The 20968-nt window shown below is 40.5% G+C and overlaps 1 protein-coding gene across 1 annotated transcript; it reads right to left on the bottom strand.

Annotated features, from left to right (window-relative positions):
* Positions 1-5370: 5370 nt before the first annotated feature.
* Positions 5371-11241, bottom strand: ADGRF4 (adhesion G protein-coupled receptor F4; the record flags this gene model as incomplete). The annotated part of the gene is made up of 7 exons (XM_010169286.2): positions 11131-11241; positions 9999-10035; positions 9253-9413; positions 8370-8660; positions 6277-7641; positions 5527-5568; positions 5371-5430 (listed from the first exon to the last, which is right to left on the bottom strand). Coding segments are annotated over exons 1-7 (2034 nt in total), but the record flags the coding sequence as incomplete, so codon positions are not given.
* Between the last annotated feature and the right edge of the window lie 9727 nt (positions 11242-20968).

Consider the following 20968-nt stretch of genomic DNA (forward strand, 5'->3'; position numbering starts at 1 on the left):
AAATTCAGTACTCATCCTCATCCTGTACCATTAGCTAGTTCAGTTCTCTCTAAGCTACCCCAGTTATTTTTAAATTGGTAAATTATCATAAAACACAGGGTAAAACTGCTGTGTCTCAGCTTCTGAAAATAAGCACCATACTTCAAACACCCTTTCATAAATATCTTGGATAATTTTCTCAGCAAGCTGCAGATGAAACAGATTCCTTTCACAGTGTTATTGCCTGGAAAAGACTCCTGCTACATTTCCTGGGATTTTGGAGGCGTTGTGTGTAATGGGGGAAGCTGAGACCGTCTATAAATCCACAGTTGTAATGGATCGTGGTTTCACATGCACATCTGCACACGTGAGAGAAGGGGAAGGTGTTAGGTTGAGGCAAGTTTTCTTAAATTTTCAGGTGCTATCAAAAACTCCCAACATTTCATTAATAAAGTTTCACTTTTAACATTAAATCAAACAAACAAAAAACACCAGGTGAATTACATGTGGTCCCAAAGAGTGCTGCAAAACGGAGGTTTTTTTATATATGTTGCAGCAAATTCAGGCACAAAGCAGTTTTCTCCATGCTGCAAACTCCACAACATGGTCCCTTTCCTTCAGAGGTGACAGAGGTACCTGTACAAGAGTTCATGGCTGCAAAGGACACACACTGAACACTGACCAACACCTTCACCTGACATGACACATCCTGTGTCAGTCTTTGAACTATTCTTTAAAATACAGTAGCCGATTCATAAATTGAGGTGTATAATACCCTACGATGAAAACAAACCTTCAAGCATGAGAGCCAAATAGCTCTGATCCATTGAAAATGACCATGCAGGGACTTGGAGGAGATGTTTCTGATACTGAAAGAGCTGTAACAGAGAAAACTCCAAGACACATGTAACTTATTAAAGAGAAGAAAGAGAAGGAAAGAAAAAACCCTCAAAGCACTTCAAGGAGAGAAAGAAGCTAAAGCACAGAAGATGCTGCTTGACACCAAGAGCCATACTTTGGGGTAGTGGTCTTTTAAAATTTATGCTACAGCGGCATATAAGCATAATTTTATCTCTGTTTGATCAAAGTTCTGCAATGTGCAAATATGCTGAGTGAAAGGAACAGGGATAGTCTCTTGTAACAAGACTGTAACCTATGAGGAAAGAAGATAGGAGAGGAAAATCACACAAAACCACACAGACTGGAAAAGCCCTTTAAGCTCATCGAGTCCAACCATGAACCCAACACTGACAAGTCCCCAACTAACCCATGTCCCTCAGCACTATGTCTACGCGACTCTTCAGTCCCTCCAGGGATGGGGACTCCACCACTGCCCTGGGCAACCCCTTCCAATACCCGAGAACCCTTTCAGCAAAGAAATTCTTCCTCAGATCCAATCTAACTGCCCTTGGCACAATTTGAGGCCACTTCCTCTTGTCCTGTCACTTGGTCCTCAGTTGAACAGACCCACCCCCACCTCTCTACACTCTTCTTTCAGGGAGCTGTAGAGAGTGAGAAGGTCTCCCCTCAGCCTCCTTTTCTCCAGGCTAAACAACCCCAGTTCCCTCAGTCGCACCTCATCACACTTGTGCTCCAGACCCTTCCCCAGCTCCGTTGCCCTTCTCTGGACACGCTCCAGCACCTCCATGTCCTTCTTGGAGTGAGGGGCCCAACACTGAACCCAGCACTCGAGGTGCAGCTTCACCAAAGCTGAGTACGGAGGAAGGATGACTTCCTTGGTCCTGCTGGCCACACTGGTGCTGATACAGGCCAGGATGCTGTTGGCCTTCTTGGCCACTTGGGCACTCTGCTGACTCATGTTCAGCTGGCTGTCCATCAACACCCCCAGGTCCCTCTCTGCTGAGCAGCTCTCCAGCCACTCTTCCCCAAGCCTGTCACATGGCCATGGGTTGTTGTGGCCAAGGTGCAGGACCTGGCATTTGGCCTTATTGAAAATCATGCAACTCATGGTCCTGGCAATGTGAGGATGCAACAGATTCCTGGGGACAAGAACCATTTCATAACCCAGGGCAGAGTCCTGCCCTTCTGATCAGTCCCCTCCAGAGTCCCAGGTTCTCCCCCCAACCCCCAGACATCTGGCTGTGGGTTTTTCCATAGTACACATCACATGGCCCACATCACACAGTTCATCTGCCAGGGTATTTTTCTCCCTCTTCAATAATGGGGTGCTGATGACATAAAACCAGTATTACTTTGATTAAGTCATCTGTATTTTAAATGTGTGTGAAGCCACAGGGGGATAAGAGATTTCTGCTTTGAGTAATACCACCTAATTCTGACGGGCATCAATCTACTCTTTTTGGTAGAGGAGGATAAAGACCATTTATTAGAAACACTGACAAAATTTCAACTTTATTTCCATCTGAAAGCACTGATTTGTCCTGACAAGAGATAATAACATTTTTATCAAAGCTTTCCTCAGAAAGGGTTTCTCAGACCAAGGACTGATTTTACTAATGAAACCAGACAAACCACCTCACATGGATGAATCATTTCCTTGGTTACCACATTACATGGGACATGGGAGATCTCCATCTACTTGATTCAACTCTGAAGCATATTCAAAGCTTTCTTTCCCCTACCTGAAGAGGGAAACTATTATTTGCAGAGTGTTCTTGTTTATCTCTGTCATTGTCTTGCAGGAGTGGAAAAAAGAAGGCAAATTCTGTCCCGACAGAACAAAAAATGGCCTTGTAGAATTCCTCTGACACTGCGATGGAGAGAACAAATATTGAGATGGAGAGAACAGCTGTAATGTACAAATAGAGTTAAGTTGTCCATCGGTCTGGGAGGACAGATGGAAATGGTGCATACAGAGCTACCTAACAGAATTACTTTTGATCAAAGACAGCCAAAACCTGCTAGATAACCCTCGACATTTGTACATCACATAAAAAATTAAATAATTTTAGAACAGCCTCACATGCTGTACAGTTCCTTATTGCACTGACATGGAAAAAAAAATATTGAAGCACTGAAATGGCAAATGAGGTCAAACTCTCCTCACGGCAGTTTTCACAAAGGTAAGAAACAACCTTCATGTATCAGCGTATTTCCTCCAAGGATTGCAGCAACACTGATGGTTTCCTGCTCCTGACAGCAGGTTCAGGGCCTTTTCTCTTCTGGTTCTCACGATGCTTCCTGTGGTCATGCTACAAGACAGTGCTGTCCACGCTCCGAGCTGCTCAGCCACTTTGGCTCACCTCAAACCAGGATTTCTGTGTAAGAAGTGCTCCTTTTCCTCTCACTGGTCAGATCCACTGAAGACAACTGTCCACTGCTAGGACTAGGAGAAAAAAAAATCAGCAGGTCAGAATAGATATATCATCCATGTAGGTGGAGGTTCCTTTTCAAAAAAGGAGGTGTCTGAGAGTCCTGTGAGAAATGCCACAAGTTGTAAAATCTGACCCAGAAGAAAGGCTCTCATGAGTCTGGAGAAACTAGGAGACCTGAAGCAAGAGTCTCTATAACCCTTCTAGATATCTTCTGTACTCACCATTAAAACTCCAGATACACAGACCCATTCTGAAGCCCTCTGAAACAAGATTTTTTATTTTTTTTTTTTTAAACAATCATTTCAGGTGTGACAAACCTTTCCAGCTCTCATGAGCTGAGTTCCATGTTTACACCCAAGTTTACACAAGTGGATGACTAACATTATCCCCTCTCTGTTATGCAATGGTAAACACCTACATGTGGTCTCTTTCACCCAAGTGAGTGACAACATTTTCCCAAGTTCTTCAGCGTGGGCAGCCATGGTTGCCACATCAAGTTTTGCCCAGTGAGGTCACTTAATACTTTCAGTAAATGTTGCTGAGTCATGGGATTAGTGAATTCCCACCTGTTGCTTCCAGAACATTATGTTGGTAGTGGCTTCAGAGAATTTTAACTTTCAATTCTGACCTATAGCCTGATAAAGTGGTTCACATCTCCACTGTTATTTGGTTCCTGGATCTGTAAAAGCAGAAACTGTAATCTCTGTTTACAAAATGCAGAGTGATCTGAAACACTTCCCTTCTCTTTCTCCTCTGTTGGGTAGGAAACAATTTTAGTGCAGGTTTTTGGGTTGGTCTTGTTATTTGTTTTTTATTTTGGGGTTTTGTTTAGGGTTATGTTTTGTTGTGGGAGGGGGTTTGTTTGGGGTTTTTTGGATTATTTTATGGTTGTTTTGTTTTGTTTTAAGAAAGGACCTTTGGCACTGCATTTAAACTTAGCACATAACAGCGGTGCTGGATGCAAGTGAAGACCAAATCGGGGAGGAAGGATGCAGAGGAATAAGAAGTTGCACAAACATGTAGCCTCCCTTGCACAAAATGACCCAAAGCATACCAGGCAATAGCAGAAAGAAGGTATAGTTTCCTTAAATCCTCTATTTTTTCCTCATAATCCAAGGACATTTGGACACACTGTTACTAAAAGACACTCTGCAGCTTTCAATACTAGAATCAGGACTGAAAAAAGCAGGGAAATAACTATTTTTCCAAAGTCCAAACTGAACCAAGACAGTTTATTCTGGTAGATAGCAGAAGCACTGCAGGCAATTCTTGTGAGACAGCTAAAGGAGATTCCCTTTTATAAATACAGAACAAAACTACTGAAGCCTTGGTACCAAAAGAAATCAAACAAACAGCATATAAAGTTTTCCAGGAGAGGTAGGAAACACCAACTCAGTGATGCCACCACATCAATTCTGACAACTTTCTCCTATGAAGCTGGTGAAATACAGTTGTTTCCTTAAGGTTTAAACAATTCCTTTTAATGAATTACCCTGATATTAAAAAAAAACTCAAGCTCTTATGGGTGCACAACATTGATTAGCACCAAACGTACTGGCTGGGCTCTGAGTGGTTTCTATCCCGAGCTGACCTTAACTGGAAGGAGAACAATCTTCTGACATCCTAGAGAGGCCCTGCTGTCATACAGATCCATGTTTTTGTGAAGGTGGCAAACAGGTCATTACATTGGGATTTTAGACTCTTAATTCTGTTCCTTACTCAGTAACTTTAAAGTAGAGCTATTTTACAGATGGGAAAAAGTTATAGGAATTCTCTATCTAAAGGGCTTTGATAGCTACAGATGAAGAGATTAGATTAAAATACTTTTTTAATTTTTTAACAGCAGCAGTAGGTCATGTAGAACTCAAAAATCTACAGATTGCCACTTCTAATATTTAGAAGCTTAATAACCTCAACATACTTTTGAGATACCTGTATTTCCTTCAGCAAGCACTTGCCTTAGAAAAATGTTAAACTAGGTAAGATTTAGTGCACAGTTCCATTCTCTCCATGTACAAATAAGAAGGTGTGTAAGTTGGTATAAATTTTAACTTAAGCCATTAAGGGGGAAAAAAACCAAACAAACAAACTTTACCTTTGCTAGACTACACTTCCGCTTTGATGAAAGGCAGTTCATCTTTAAGGCTTCTCTTGTCTAGAGATTTAAAGAAAAATATTAAAGAGAACTGTTTCTCAAAGTGTAGAAAATAGTTCATATACTGCAGAATAACTGTTGAAGTGACCCAAGTACCTTTCTATCCAGAAGTGTCCCAAACAACAGGATGAAGAATCCCTAAAAAATTGCAAAAAAAGTTAATAAAACCAGTATAACCACATGATGTTCATTAAGTGCTTCTAGATGTCATTTCCTTAAGGATGGATAAAATAATGTTTTTGTCAGTGTGATAGATCTCATCATCTATGACTCAGATAACAGCAATGCACAAAATGAGTTTATCCACCCAGGTCACACGGGCCCTCCGGGAATGCCAAGAATGGATATATATATATAACCCATGCTAATTCTCATTATGAACTGGACTGATGGGTTACATACCAAGACTTTCTCAACCCACTCAGTAGCAGTATGAGCCAAAAAGAGCTAAGGCAGACTGATATACAACGATATGTTAGGTAACATTGGAATTTCATACTGAGGAGTTAAACAAAAGCATCTGCAGTGGCAAGTGACAATTTTCTGTGTATTTGTTAAGCATGAGATATCTTTGCAATTACTGGACATTAATCAGTGTATCTTATGTTTAACATCAATTCACCATCTGAATTCTTCATCACACTTTACACCAACTAGTTTGTCCCATTACCTATCTGCATTTACTATGTCAATGCAAGATGCGGCATAAAACAGGTAAACTGAAAGGAAAGCTTAGATCCTGCTCTTCACACACAGCTCAAGCTGTCAACCCCTCTTAGGTTTGCTACCTTTCCCCAAGTTCAGCCAAGTCTGAGCACATGCTATTCCCAGTCTCGCTGAGTTTACCTGGAAGGCGTTCAGTAGCGCAAACGTAACGTGGAATGCCAGAGAGCGACTGTCGACAATCGTTGCTAATCCAAATCCCCAGGTGAGACCCAGAAGAGGTGTCAGAAGGGCAATGTTTTTGCTAATTCGGATCATGTTGCTCAAATCTTGTGACTTGCAGCCTTCTCCAACAGAGGATCTCCCAGTCTTCACCACAACCACCACCACTACCACCACATTCACAACAATGATGCTCAGAGCAGGTACAACAAAGGCCAGAAGGGCTTTTGTCTCATACCAATTGAGCCAGCAGGATCCACTCCTTAAATACCCGTTTTTTGGTTCAGTAATAGCAACAGTGAGGCTAGATATGACCAAGGGACATCCATATCCAATAGAGAATGCTGTAGCTATGAATACAGATCTTGTTATCTTAAAAAAAACTAGTAATAATCCATAGAGAATCAAGAGGCCCAGGGTAAACATCCAAAAAAACAAGGCAAGATAGAAAAAGTGAAGGAAAAAAGTGGCTGCTACACACAACTGGTAGTTTAGGGCTGTATTGTGCACAATAGCCGCCAAGATGAACAAAATATCAGCAATGAGAAGCGACGTAGCGATGTTGACCAAACAAAAATGGCGCATGTAGGTTATTTCAGTTTTGGTAACATGATGCCAGACAACAATCTCGATGATAAGGCAGAGAACCAAGCTGAAAATAGAAAAGCCTAACCCTACACGTGTAATGTAATCCAGCACTGCACTCCGTGGCACGCTGGGGGACATCAAAATGGAGAAGGATTTGAATGTCCGACGGTGATGCCTGCAGATGCAAACAACGCTGCTGATGTTGTCCGACTTCACTCTGCATGCCCTGTTATCCCATCTCCTTTCAGCAGAATGCCACCCAACACATTGAGCCTTGACATTCTCCAGTTTATTCACCTTTTCAAAGGTGAATAAAATATGCCGGAGCTCTTCTGGCAGAGACACGGATAACACCATCCCATTCACAAAACCAGGGTCCAACCGGCTGGTTTCTATAATGGCTCCAAGGGTTGGAAATGCAATGCTGATGGCTTTGGAAGTCTTGGGTAACTTCAAAAGCTCTTCTTCTGGAATGACCACATGTCCAGTGATATTGCCTGTGTTATTGAACTCCACAGAAAAATCAAAGCTCCTCCCTGAAGTGTTTTTATGTATGCTGTAGCCTTTTGTAGAGATGAAGTGTTCCTGTATACTTTCTGACCCATTCCTCAGAAGAAGTTTCCCAGCAAATAAATTCACTGAGTCCAGTAATATTGAACTGGCATTTCTGTCCTTTACAAAAGCCCAGTTGGAAATGATGGAGCTGTTCAGAATATGGTTTGCTATCCTGCTGTAACTCTGAAACAAACAAGAAAAAAATGAGTTATTTTTTATGTTAAAAGAAACCAACTATTATTCCACTGGCAGAGCCTCCAGAAAGGCTCATTTAATTCAAGAGTGATTTCTATAAAGAGAATATTCTTCTTTGACAATGAACAGGTTACTATGATCCATCCCAGTCAAACTCAAAGAGCTCATTAGCATGAGTCACTAATAGGATTGTCCTATCATCTTCATATCATAGCTCAAAAGGTGCTTGGAGAAGCAAGTATAAAGCAAAAATCAGGACACTTAAGTTCTATTCCAGATGCTGACTCATTACACAGGTCTGCTTTACATCTCCCTCCCTCCCTGCCTCTCTCGAGTTCATCAGGGACTGATTTCAGTTTCCATTGTGCAACACATGACAACACAGCTGTGGGTCAGCATCTCCACAGCTGCCTTCCCTACAATGTCATACTCAATTCTTCCTTGTACTGCTCTCCCATGTCTACAACAGCAGTTCTTCAAGCTTTTCCTTTTAAAGAAAGGAAATTCCACTGCTGGGTGAAACAGAGGATTTCCACCACACATAGACACATTAAAGTTTCTCTGATAACAAAACATGGCCCCCTCTGGAAACTCCAGGTGATCTCCATGTGATTTGCAGCCACAACTTCATTAGATAGTGCCTACAAGGAAGAAACGCTGTATGGATGCTCTAGCAAACTCGGAAACAACCTCTTGAAGCCCATAAAAGTAAATACCTGCATTTTTTCTCTATTGACATTCTCTGATAACAGAAGGGAAATCTTCTTTAGCAATTCCACTATATCAGCAATGTTTCCTGGAATGGCTGGTGAAGACAGGATATCTGGGATGATGCATGAAAAATCAGCTTGGCAGTTACTATTCCCGTGGTCATCAGCACCAATATACTTTGCTCCATCTCCAGGCTTCCCATGCATTGGCTTTCCTTCCCCTACAAAAGGAAGGTGTTCTCCAGCAACACTAACATGTCCTTCAGAGCTTGGAAGGAGTTCACGTTCAGAAATCCTCTGCAGAAAGGAAAATAAATTTGAGAAAATTAATTAATAGAATGAAAACAAGCTGATAGCTACAACCAGGAAAGTGGTACAGTGCTGGAATGTGCAATGAACATGCTGGATGGTCTGAAACCCAGGACCAAAGAATGTCTGGCTTGTACAACACGCATAGAACAGAGTCATAGAATAGTCTGGATTGGAAGGAAGGGACAAGAACTAAATGCAGTGCCTTTTTCTTCAACTGACTTGAATAAGGTTATTTATTTTGTAGTTGAGGAGAATTTACCATGAATCATCTGTTTATTACAGATAATTGTGTTGCACTTTCCTCAGGCTCATTGCCTTGGTTTAGATCCACATGAAGAACATCAGTCAAGGGAACAAAGCAATTTCATTTCTGAATTATGTTTCCACACAGGAATTTTCCAAATTCATTTCCCATCACTTCATCTAAGATGAAGTCAAAGCCTGTTACCAAAGTAATCTGTGGTTTAGGATCCCATTTTCTTCCCTTTGCTCAAGTTTTAAAAGGTATGGAGGAAGGGGGTGTCTTAATAAGAAATTATGAGCATAGGCCAAAGTAGATGTATAACAGTTACCTCACCTGAAAAAGGGACTGAATATCCAGGCTTGCACAGGCATCTGTGAATATTTTCCATTTTCTGTCTTCACAGACAAAGCTTGTCTCCCCACGGAAGGAGGGAGAACAAGGCTGAATACAAATAGCTCCGTTATCTTTGCAGGGAATGAGATTTATACACCCATCTGGAAAACAAGTCAAACAGATATTGTTAGAACAAGTCCAGAGGAGGCCATGAGGATGATGCAAGGGCTGGAGCACCTCTCCTTTGAGGACAGGCTGAGAGAGTTGGGGCTGTTCAGCCTGGAGAAGAGAAGGCTCCGGGGAGACCTTCTAGCGGCCTTCTAGTACCTGAAGGGGCTACAGGAAGGCTGGGGAGAGACTTTTGACAAGGGCAGGTACAGATAGAACAAGGGATAATGGCTTTAAACTGAAAGAGAGTAGGTTTAGATGAGATATGAGGAATAAATTCTTTACTGTGAGGGTGGTGAGACACTGGAACAGGTTGCCCAAGGAAGTTGTAGATGCCCCCTCCCTGGAATTGTTTAAGGCCAGGTTGGATGAGATTTTGAGCAACCTGGTCTAGTGGAAGGTGTCCCTGCTGATGGCAGGGGGGTTGGAACTGGATGATCTTTAAGGTCCCTTCCAACCCAAACCATACTATGATTCCATAATACCATGGTCCATGAGGCGAGTATGGGGGGTGTAAAGTATTGATAACTGATAAAATTTCACAAAGAATTAAAAAGACACATAGCTATTCACGGTACCTTGCTGATTATCAGTCTTCGATTCCTTACTGAGAACCTGAAAAATAAGGAAAAGGGGAATGCAGATTGAACGTTAAAATAAGAAAGTAAAAATTGACTCATTGGTACAAACTAGAAAGGTGATTTCAAGGGCAAAATAGTACTTTTGAGGTCCAGAAGTCTATTCAAGGTCCAGAATGCAGAGCTCATACTGACCACCTGAGAACTCTTCTAACAGTTTGTCTCTCTATATTAAGCATTCAGTTGCATCTTTCTACCGAAGTGATATACTGAGCAGGTGGACAGGACTGCACATGCAGTGAGGGTGGTCAGACACTGGCCCAGGTTGCCCAGAGAGCTGGGGATGCTCCTCCCTGGAAGTGTTCAAGGCCAGATTGGATGAGGCTTTGAGCAACCTGGTCTAGTGGAAGGTGTCCCTGCTGATGGCAGGGGGGTTGGAATTGGATGATCTCTGAGGTCTCTTCCAACCCAAACCATTCTATGATTCTATGCCTCCAGCAGTTATTTCTCAGCCAAAAAGCCTGTATTAGGCTTTAAGCTCTCCATTATTTCTCATGTTGATGAGAATATGTGACTTGTTGATGAGAGTATGTGATCTGTGTGACTTCTGCCATAAGATAAAACTACAGTTGTACAAATAGCAATAGCTCCTTTGTTCCTCTCCTGATTCGGAAGCAACCCTGAAGTAGGCGTACTGGGCTCCTGCAGCCAGGACCACTTGCTGTGACTGCGTACCATACAACCACGTGCAATCCAGAACAGCTTCCACCACTGCTTGGTCAAATGGTCTATCATCTACAACCAGCCAAGCCATGTCAGTCTGCAAGCTAAGCTTGGCTCCGTGATGCCCTGGAAATCACACTGTTGTTGCTGTGTAGACAGAGCAGGCTGAAGAGCAGATTTCTAACACTTCAAGAGTTAGAAGTTGGTCTACTGAATGTATTGAATACTTCAAAGTATTTTCTCCTATACATATATATAAGGACAATGGTTTTAAACTGGAAGAGGGTAGATTTAGATGAGATATTAGGAAGAAATTATTTCCTGTGAGGGTGGTGAGACACTGGCACAGTGGAAGTGTTCAAGGTCAGGTGGGATAGGGATTTGAGCAACCTGGTCTAGTAACACTTACTCTGAGAGGAGCACGTGGCGCAGCTGGAACGAAGTGCACAGCCCAAAGGAGTAGGCAGTGGGCTACCCTCACATCCATCACCTCGCATTTACTGCTTTCCTCCTGGAAGAAAGATACGTTAAAGAAGTTTAGACATCTTTTGAACACAGTCTGGTTGCCAGTAAGAAAGCAGCTACACCCATCCCAAAGACCGTCCTTCCTGGGCTTGCAAGGTCATTTTCAGACATTTAGCACAGAATAATCGAATCAGAATGGTTCGGGTTGGACAGGACCTTTCAAGACCATCTAGTCCAACTCCCCTGCAGTAAGTAGGGACACCTTCAACATTTATTAAGATTCTTACTGGGAATTATTTGTGAGTTTTTTCTTAAAAATAAATAAATAAATAAATAAAAATCTGTCCAACACTGGAAGCTACTAAATTAATATTTTACTATAAACTGTGAGGTGGAGAGCTTAATAAAGCAGTTCAGCCTGTGGGTCGCTTTTGAAGTGATTTAAGACTGCCCCACCTCCACTGGGTTCAACACTGCTACTCTCCTCAGGCAGTTCCTGATGAGATTTGCCATGTGAGGTAGGAAACTTGGGTCCTTGGGGCTCAGATATCCAAATCTGAGAATCAAAGACGAGACTGAAGGAAAGTGCTATTTGCTTCACAGAAAGATTCAGGCCTCTGCTCCCTCCATGAAGTTTCCCATGGTCCTTGGTAAAAGCTTAATATCCTGGGTTGCAACTTGTTACAGACATATTTGCTGGAGGAAAATAATCCAGTAAAGGGAATGAGAAAAAAATAATGCATTACACCAAATCTGATTATTAAATACCATACACGTCCAAGGCAAAAGCAGCAGCTCCTGTGGATTCAACAGAATTGAGACACTGATCCTCTATCACTGGATGTGTAAGTAGATTAAGCCATGTACTGAAAAAACATAAAATCCATTGAAATGGATGCAAGGTGACAAAGCAGAACGATGGCTGGTTTTCAGAAGATGCACACAAGAGAAGGCTCATCAAATCACCGTGCTTTGATAGAAGACACTCAAATCTCTCCTTGATATGTACTGATTAGGACAGAGGATGCTGAAACAGAAGGGCTGCTGCATTGATGAAGCAGAGGTGTGTTTTTCTATCTAAGAAACTCCAAGCTCTCATCATCTGATAGCATCAAAGGGCCAGGCACATAGCTGGCTGCCCCTTTCATCTGTGACATTTGTTCATCTTACTGTATTTTTAGATTCACAGGTTTATTACTTAATTATGAAAAGATCATAAAGACTTATATTTATGCACTGAATTTCTATGTTAGCTCTAAAGGAGAATCTCATGCCAGCCTCTTGAACTCAACTGACGTTAGTAAAAGCATTTTTGGGTTAAAGCTAGTAACTGCTAGCTCTTCTAAGGAGATTAAATGGAGAAGGAGAAATGAACCAAAAGACTCAGATCAATATTGCTGAAGAACAGGAGGTGGCTGGGAAACACCTACAGGTTTGAGGCAAAGGACTGTATTGACTTCTTTTCCAAATTCTGCAGTCATTAAGTGTTTACTGTATGCTCGTAGCCCTAATTCCATTTCACAACTGGGAATCCTTGAGCTCATCATGTTTCATCATTAATTAATTCATATTCTTTTTGTATTTAATCACTGATGTAACTCCACCTAGGGCTGTTACCTTTCAGTGAGGTAGAAATCTGGGACAGCTCCAGGTAGCTAAGGCTCACCAAGATACTGGCCCACATAATCAGCAAAACACTGATCTCGCTCAGTTGCATTGCTTGACTCATCATGGAAACCACCCAGTCTCACCACTGCAAGAACACACCAAGGTAACTACTGTGCAGCAATATAGAGCAAAACAAATAATACAGAGCAAGCCACTGTCACTTTAGGGAAAAAAACCCCATGGATATACCAACATAAGGCCATGTGAACAGGTAGATGGGGTGCTCAGAGATATGGTTTAGTAGTGGACAGGTATGGTTGGACTCGAAGATCTCAAAGGTCTTTTCCAACTAAATGATTCTATAATTCTATGAAAGCATATGCAGCTATTCCTCTTCCTCCAAAACATCCAATTATGGCACTTTAGACGGAAGATGTTATATATCTAATCATAAACTATCTACTGCCATTAATGTCTCCCTTTTTAAGAAGCTGTAAACACATCACTGGTCTCTTCCAAAGAGGTTTCTGTTCCATCAGGACACAGGCACACGAGCAGCTGAATTGTCAAAACCCTCTCACATGGAAGGGACTTTCTAGTAACAGGACTCTTCCATAACTTCAGGTATCTCCCACCCAACTCAGAAGTCACCAGCTGCTGATCTTCCTTCTCCAGCTCATTTCATTTGGTCACAGCACCCCAGGAGGGGCAAAGCCCTCAACAGGAGGGAAAGAAAAAGACTGAGTGGTTAGACAGTGGCTACAAGAGAGGAAACAGCCTCTTAACACAGTAAAAAAAAAAAGGGTAAACTGATCATGCATGTAAAAAAGAATCCATATGTTGTCTGATGTATCATAGCCTTAAATTCAAAGCTCTCTGTGACTTCTGTTGGTTTAAAATCAAAGTGTTTTATAAAACCCTACAAGACAATCCCTCCTTTCCTCTACCCCAAGCACTTTCTTGCCTTTAATTTATGGCAGGATGCACTGCAAGGCAGCCTGGGGGTAAACTGATCATGCATGTAAAAAAGAATCCATATGTTGTCTGATGTATCATAGCCTTAAATTCAAAGCTCTCTGTGACTTCTGTTGGTTTAAAATCAAAGTGTTTTATAAAACCCTACAAGACAATCCCTCCTTTCCTCTACCCCAAGCACTTTCTTGCCTTTAATTTATGGCAGGATGCACTGCAAGGCAGCCTGGCCCCGCATGGCCACAGCTAACAGGGGGCTCAGCCCAAGCAGTGACAGCTGTAGGAACTACACCCCAAGGCTGGTGGACATAAGGTCTCTGGCCAAAGGGTTCTCCATCACCTGGGTTCACAGCTTTCCCCTCTCCACTACTCCAGAAAACAAACTAGAGTTACATTCATGGGGAAAGGTATCTTGCACAAAAATTACAAGCACATATTATACAAAATAAAAATTTACACTGGGCTTGCCATCATTAACTAGACAAATACATTTTCCCAAATGCTGCAATCTCACATTGTGTGTATTTAACATTAAAAAAAAAAATATTAAATCCATTGTTACAGAACAGAATCCATTATTTTGGGGGCTTGAATGGCTACATGGCTAGCTTAAAACTCAATAAACCACCATAATGTGATCAACTGCCATTGCTACCTAGCAAGTTAAAAAGGTTGCAGCAGAAGACTTTAGCATCACCAGGCTGGATGAGGCTTTGAGCAACCTGGTCTAGTGGAAGGTGTCCTTGCTGATGGCAGGGGGGTTGGAAATGGATGATCTTTAAGGTCCCTTCCAACCCAAACCATTCTATGATTCCATGATTCTATGATCTTCAACACAGTCATCTAAGGATAAAATTAAAGCTCTTCATTATAAAGAATGATATTAGTAGTATTTTTAAAGGGATCACACTTAGAAAATGTGAATTTAAGTACAGCAAGTTCTGAAAGGAGAGTGATATTTAAGAAAATTTCATGTTTTCTTAAAAGTGACGACACTGTGATTAGAGACCAGTTACAAAGCAATGAGCAAAAAGATCAGAGGACAGTTAAGATATCTCATTATTTCCACAGCTGTAGGGAGAATATTAAACTGAGGAAATAAGTACAAAGTAAATACAGCCTAACCAATTAAGTGCATTTTAGATTACGAATGAACCAATTTCACAGACCACTACTAGTTTCCAAGCAGTTCTGGAAAAATGATGTTTTGCAATAGTACTCACTGTTTTTAGAAGTCTGGGTTCTGCTGTAAGCAAAATTAACAGAGCCAGAGATCCTCAGGACATCACAGGTGAGAATCTAACCATTCATCTGCTGCCATTGTGCCCCAGTCTCACTCTTGCAGTCCTACCCAGTGTGCTTGGGTGCTCCGATTCATTTAGTGTTCCCATGAAGAAATAACCTTGGGCATCAGCCTGCTTCTTTTCTTGGCTGACTGGATTAACACCGAGGAACCTGCAGACGATTATGAAGGTATTGCACTGCAAGATGACAAAACAAGTTACAAACACACCCACAAAACTGCCAGATTGCCACCTTTGCCAGGAGTCCACACAGATGAATCATGCTCTTCTGTATTTAACAGATCTTCTAGACATTAAAAAATAAAACCAAACAAATCAAAATGTGGTCAAGTTAAGATTAGATATTAGGAAGAAATTCTTCACTGTGAGGGTGGTGAGACACTGGAACAGGTTGCCCAGAGAAGCTGTGGATGCCCCCTCCCTGGAAGTGTTCAAGGCCAGGTTGGATGAGGCTTTGAGCAACCTGGTCTAGTGGAAGGTGTCCCTGCTGATGGCAGGGGGGTTGGAACTGGATGATCTTTAAGGTTCCTTCCAACCCAAACCATTCTATGATTCTATGATTAATGTATTACCCTTCATAAATCAAAGTTGACATTACTGACAGTGTCTTGTGAAGCTAAACAGCTCAATGAGCAAGTAATATTTTCTTTATGGGCTCCACCCATGATAAAGGGCAAGAGTTGTCTGCTGAACAAAAAAAAGCTGAACCTTGTGCCACTTTCAGTGTTGGCTTTCTTAATATTGGCTCCCTTCCATTCCCCCTTTTCTGAGGCTTTTCAATAGTCAGTAAATTACAGCAAGTAGTCTATCATAACAGAAGAGCAATTCCTAATGCTTTTGCTACTCACAGGGCTACTTTGGAAGAACTTTCATCACTATTTTTTTTCCACAGTCCTACAATGTGTTTGTCATGAGCTTACAGGGTTTCCCTGAAGTAATTTCATTTTGTCTGCTACTACAACTTCATCAGTCCCCAGCCACAAGGTAGGTCTCCAGTTTTAGCCTAAAGGTAGGTATTACTTACTCTTCTGTTTTGCTACAGCCAGCCTTACATCTCACATTGGTATCAAGTAGGAATTAAGCCAAGCAGAATTAGACACAGCCAACACCACTCACCCGGCAAGGTTAAATTATTTGCTCTTGATACAGTACCAGGTAGAAATGAATTAAAAGGTGGCACCTTAGCAATGCTTTAAGTCAGAAGAAAAGGTCCAAAGACCAGATCATGTCAAAATATGGACACTAAAAGACTTTTTTCCCATGGCACCTGGAGTTGTGCTTCTACACATCTCCCACCCCACCCCAAACAACTGCTAGGATGGCAAGACAGAATACAACTTGATTCTCAAACACCTCCTCAACCTAAGCAAGAGTCCTCTGAAGGACACAAAGGCTGGCATACGTCAACACTCAGACACATACACGTTTCTCCCAGAAGGAAGAGGTGTGAATCTGTACTCCTCGGGGCTTAGAAAGATATTCAAACCATGACTTCCATCAAGCAAGGAGGGTCTTCCAAACCCTGAACCCAGCAGCATCACTCATGCTTTACAAGCTGGTCGAGGCGGTTTGTGTTCTTCCATCTGGGAGGTATGTGCCTAGGCACCCAAAAGGGAGTGGTCTGTCTTTCCAGCTATTGCAAAATCCAATTGCCCAAGATACATGACCAGTTGCTTTGAGACTGCTCTGAGAAAGCAGTCAGAAACATCTCGGAGAACTTCAACAGCAGCCAAAAGTAAGGCAGCTGTGAAAACATGTTTTTATCATTTTGAGAACTTCAACAGCAGCCAAAAGGCAGCTGTGAAAACATGTTTTTATCATTTCCTCTGGAAAGAGTTAACAGACTTTTGCTAATTTAGCATTTTGATGAACTTTTAAATAAATACCTTGTGTTCATTAGATACTTTCACACACAACTCAAAAGTTAAACCTTGCAATATGTGACAGATTTTCATCAGAAACTTCATTCCTGTGAGACAACATTAATGAAACATGTTCTCTTCATGGCAATTGTTTAAATAAATGACTTAAAAAAAGAGAGCAGACCTGTAATTGGTTTTTTTTAAATTGTACCTTATATGGAAACAAAAGCTTTTTAGAGAATGTTATGAAGACTGAATAAAAAATCTGTAGTTTAAAAATGTCTTTCTGTTGTTCTGTTCTTTATCTGCCTTTTCCCTTATCCATACCCCTTTTAAACATGTCATATTCTCTGTCTTCAGTTCTTCACTATATATTCTAGAAGTGATTCAAACATGCATTCATCCATGTTAGTGAGTGACAACAGGGATCCTCTCCAACTGTTTGGATCCTAAGCCATCCTGACAGGAACCAGAGCATCCCAGTGAGAAAATCAAAATCTGAAAGCCTCAAGGGGGGAATAGATAAATAATAATACACTTTGCTCCCACCCCCTGAACTCCTCCTGCAAAGAGTTTAATGGCATATGAAACATTTCCGAACAGAACTGAGCAGACATTTCAACAGGTTTTTAAACTTATTTTATTTGCTGAGTTTGGATAGCATGCATCATTTTACAGCACCGGTAAACAAGTCAGTGAAGCATACTGCTTTTAGGAACTTGTACTGTGGAATGTCTTCGAAACCATTACCCTCTCCCCCTCCACTCTAGTACGTAACACTAGCTGAAGACAAGACAGACATAGATCAGGGCAACTTCCTTATGGCTAAAAATACTCATAGCAGCGACTTTTAAAGGAGGGTTTTATTAAATCAAGTCATTGCACTTGGGTCATTTATTGCTATAGCGAACAAAGGCCATTAAATAATGAACACCTTTCACTTGTGGTTTTAACTGATTGTCTTGTTCTGTTCGTCTGCTACAACCTTACGTGCAGACACAATTTCTGTAGAGCTATCCATTCCAAGATTTGTTTCATGCTCTAATCACAGTGAAGAGCTTGTATAACAAAATTGGCTATTCCATTAGGCTCAATTCTTTCTTTTCATCACCTGACTTAAAGGTATGAATTCCGAGTAGGAGTTTGGTGCCTGACGAGAAGCATTACTGCTGCACATTACTCATCAATATAAAGATCAGGCTCAAGTCTTCATTTGTGATGTATCTAGGCAATTAAACGTTAAAAGCATTAATATTGAATCAGCTTGTTAGCAATGTAACTTGCAAATAGAACCTAATACTTGCAGAGTACATTAATCAAATTTTACGAACAATTTAAATCAGCAACTGACAAACATCATCTAATTGATTTTTTGATGTTGGTATTTATGATGCATGAACTGTGGAAAAAGTATACTCTCCAGAAGTAACACTTCCATGTCAGTTGCCTAAGTGACATACTAAGTAATTACTATATTTATGACTATCCCCATGAATAGAATCTTAATTACTTCTTTTACTGGTGAAGTTACCAAACTATGTGGCATGTTTTTGTAATTTAAATTGTAGTAGACCAAAAGGAGAAAGGCAATTACTAAGAGATGTCTCCCATCACTTTGCACATACTTTGTATATTATCCTTGTGCACTGTGATGAGCTCAGGGTTTAAAGATAATAGCAATCCACAAGATTTCAACTGTTTTCTGTAATATGTGAAAGATGCTATCTTGGACACCAGCACAATGCTGTCAAAGCAATTGTTCCAATCACTCATTAAAATACACAGATCTTATTAAATTTAGAGGTACACAATATACCGAGAAAGTTTATGGCATAAATATATAAATATTGAGACCTTTTGAGAGCATCAAAGTTCCAAAGGGATTTATTTGGAGACATTTATTAAACAAAACCTGACTATTGTGAAAACAGATCAAGATGCGTATTTAACCACTAGAAAGACCGATGACTTCAGCTTAGACACACAGACACACAGATGTTTGACTTAAGGTTTACTTTTTCATGCTGTACGCTGTAATATTTTAGGCACAACAGGTTGAGTTAAGACTGGATTCCAGCCTTGTTTCTGTATTTCCTGCATTTTGTGGTTTTAAAAGTTAATTCTGTCTTAACTTCATGATTCAGTCCTAAATCCCTTTTTAATCCAATAGTGCAAGTGATGAAACGTTCTGATAAACTACTCAAGATGAGATCATTCGTTCTTACTACAATGCATAGGAGTTTCACCTGCCTCATCGCATTAACAAATTCCTATCTCATTACTCAGCTTAGGAACAGCATATTATTAATATTCTCACTGCAGACAGGCACAACAGCATAACCCCGGGTACAAATGCCAAAATTATACAAATATCATATATTCTCTTTTGTGTGTAGGGGAAAAGTAGTGACTACAATTACGATACAGTTATTCCATCCCTCCCAACAGACTATTTTACAGATTAGTTGTAAATATAGATCACCCTATTTATAGCATAGATCTCTTTAAAAATTAAGCTATGGGTATTCAATAAAAATCTATTAAGAATTCCCTCTCCTTTCTATACAGATTCAGTAGTATTTTCAAGCAAACCAAAAAATAAGGTCTGCAATTCCAGCACAGTAAGAAATAAGGCCTCTTTTATATTGGCAAAAAAATTACACCATTATTCTTTTTTGTTTTCTTCTTTCTCTGAGTAAAAGACTATATTCCTTTTTTTACTATATTTTTTCTTTAAGACTGTAGAACACCAGCATCCATTATTATGAAATATGAGTCAGTTCTCCTTGCGTTCAGCTTTGAATTCCTTGTGAGTTAAAAACATTAAGTCCATAGCTGTCTCATGTAGACATCACTGCTTTCTTCAATTTTTCTATTTCAAGCTGGAAAATGGACATTTTGAAAAGAAAGAGAGTCAGTACTGAAGTAGCAATAATCTACAGTCTTCAGAACTTTAACCAAAATTAGAACCTTTATATTTCAGTGACACTTATGTAAATAAAATCGTAACAGAGAAGCATTTGACAGCTCAATATTTACAGCTGATTTTATACTACTATATTGCTAAATAAACAACAATTTTAAATCATTAAAAATTTGCCTAGAGTTCTGGTATATCTAATTGAATAAACTTACTCTGAATAAAGCAGTCAAAGCTGGGTTGTGGAGTCACTTGACATGTCCCTGCATAATGCTGCACCATCCTCAGGCTAACCTCCTGAAGCAGTATTCATGCAAAATACCATGCCATGATTAATTTGTATTTCCTCAAATGGATTTAGAGGACAGATGGAAGTTACCTCCTCTTCATCCCCAGTGCATATTTAAGGCAACTTCACTGATTGCTTTAGAGACGCATTAAAAAGAAGACTCATCAGAAGATCTTCTCAAGTTTCCAAAGTAGCTTTGTAGTCAACAAGTACCATTTCACTAATAAAATGCCCATTTGTACCAGACTGAAATAATTTTCTACAATGAGCTCATCCTATCAACTATTTAATGTCATCATATTGTAATGCAGGTAGCCTTTTTCGTCAATAAATTGAGAGGAATGGCATTCATTCATACGAAAATTTTTCAGATGCATTGTTCTTTCATCAAATTATCCACTTAATATTTAACCAGTTCATAAAAAATTTAGGAAAGTTTACTTTTGCCTCTTTTGATTACATAAAGTAAATTTGTTCTTCAAGTCTTACAAAAGCACAGGATTAATGTCTCTTGGAACATGTCCAGTTGGACACATTTCTAGCAAAGAGCAGAATCTAGCAACACTAAACCACTAAACTGAACTCCCATCTCAACACCCACAGTTGAGCAGGTTTGTTATGACTTTCCTGTGGCATCAAATTCCAGACCATTGCCTACATACTTCTAAACTTTACCCTCCTCTAATTGCTAATATTACCTCCAGATTACTTCGCAACAGCTTCTCTTCTTCCAGATCCTTCTTTAGTTTTTCCAGTTCTCTCCTAATAGTAGTTAAGATATCAGAAATACATGTTAGAAGGGGGAGGAGAGGGGGGGAAGTGGTGGG

This window comes from Antrostomus carolinensis, unplaced genomic scaffold (genome assembly GCF_000700745.2).
Source record: "Antrostomus carolinensis isolate BGI_N321 unplaced genomic scaffold, ASM70074v2 scaffold956, whole genome shotgun sequence".
Classification (NCBI taxonomy): Eukaryota; Metazoa; Chordata; class Aves; order Caprimulgiformes; family Caprimulgidae; genus Antrostomus; species Antrostomus carolinensis.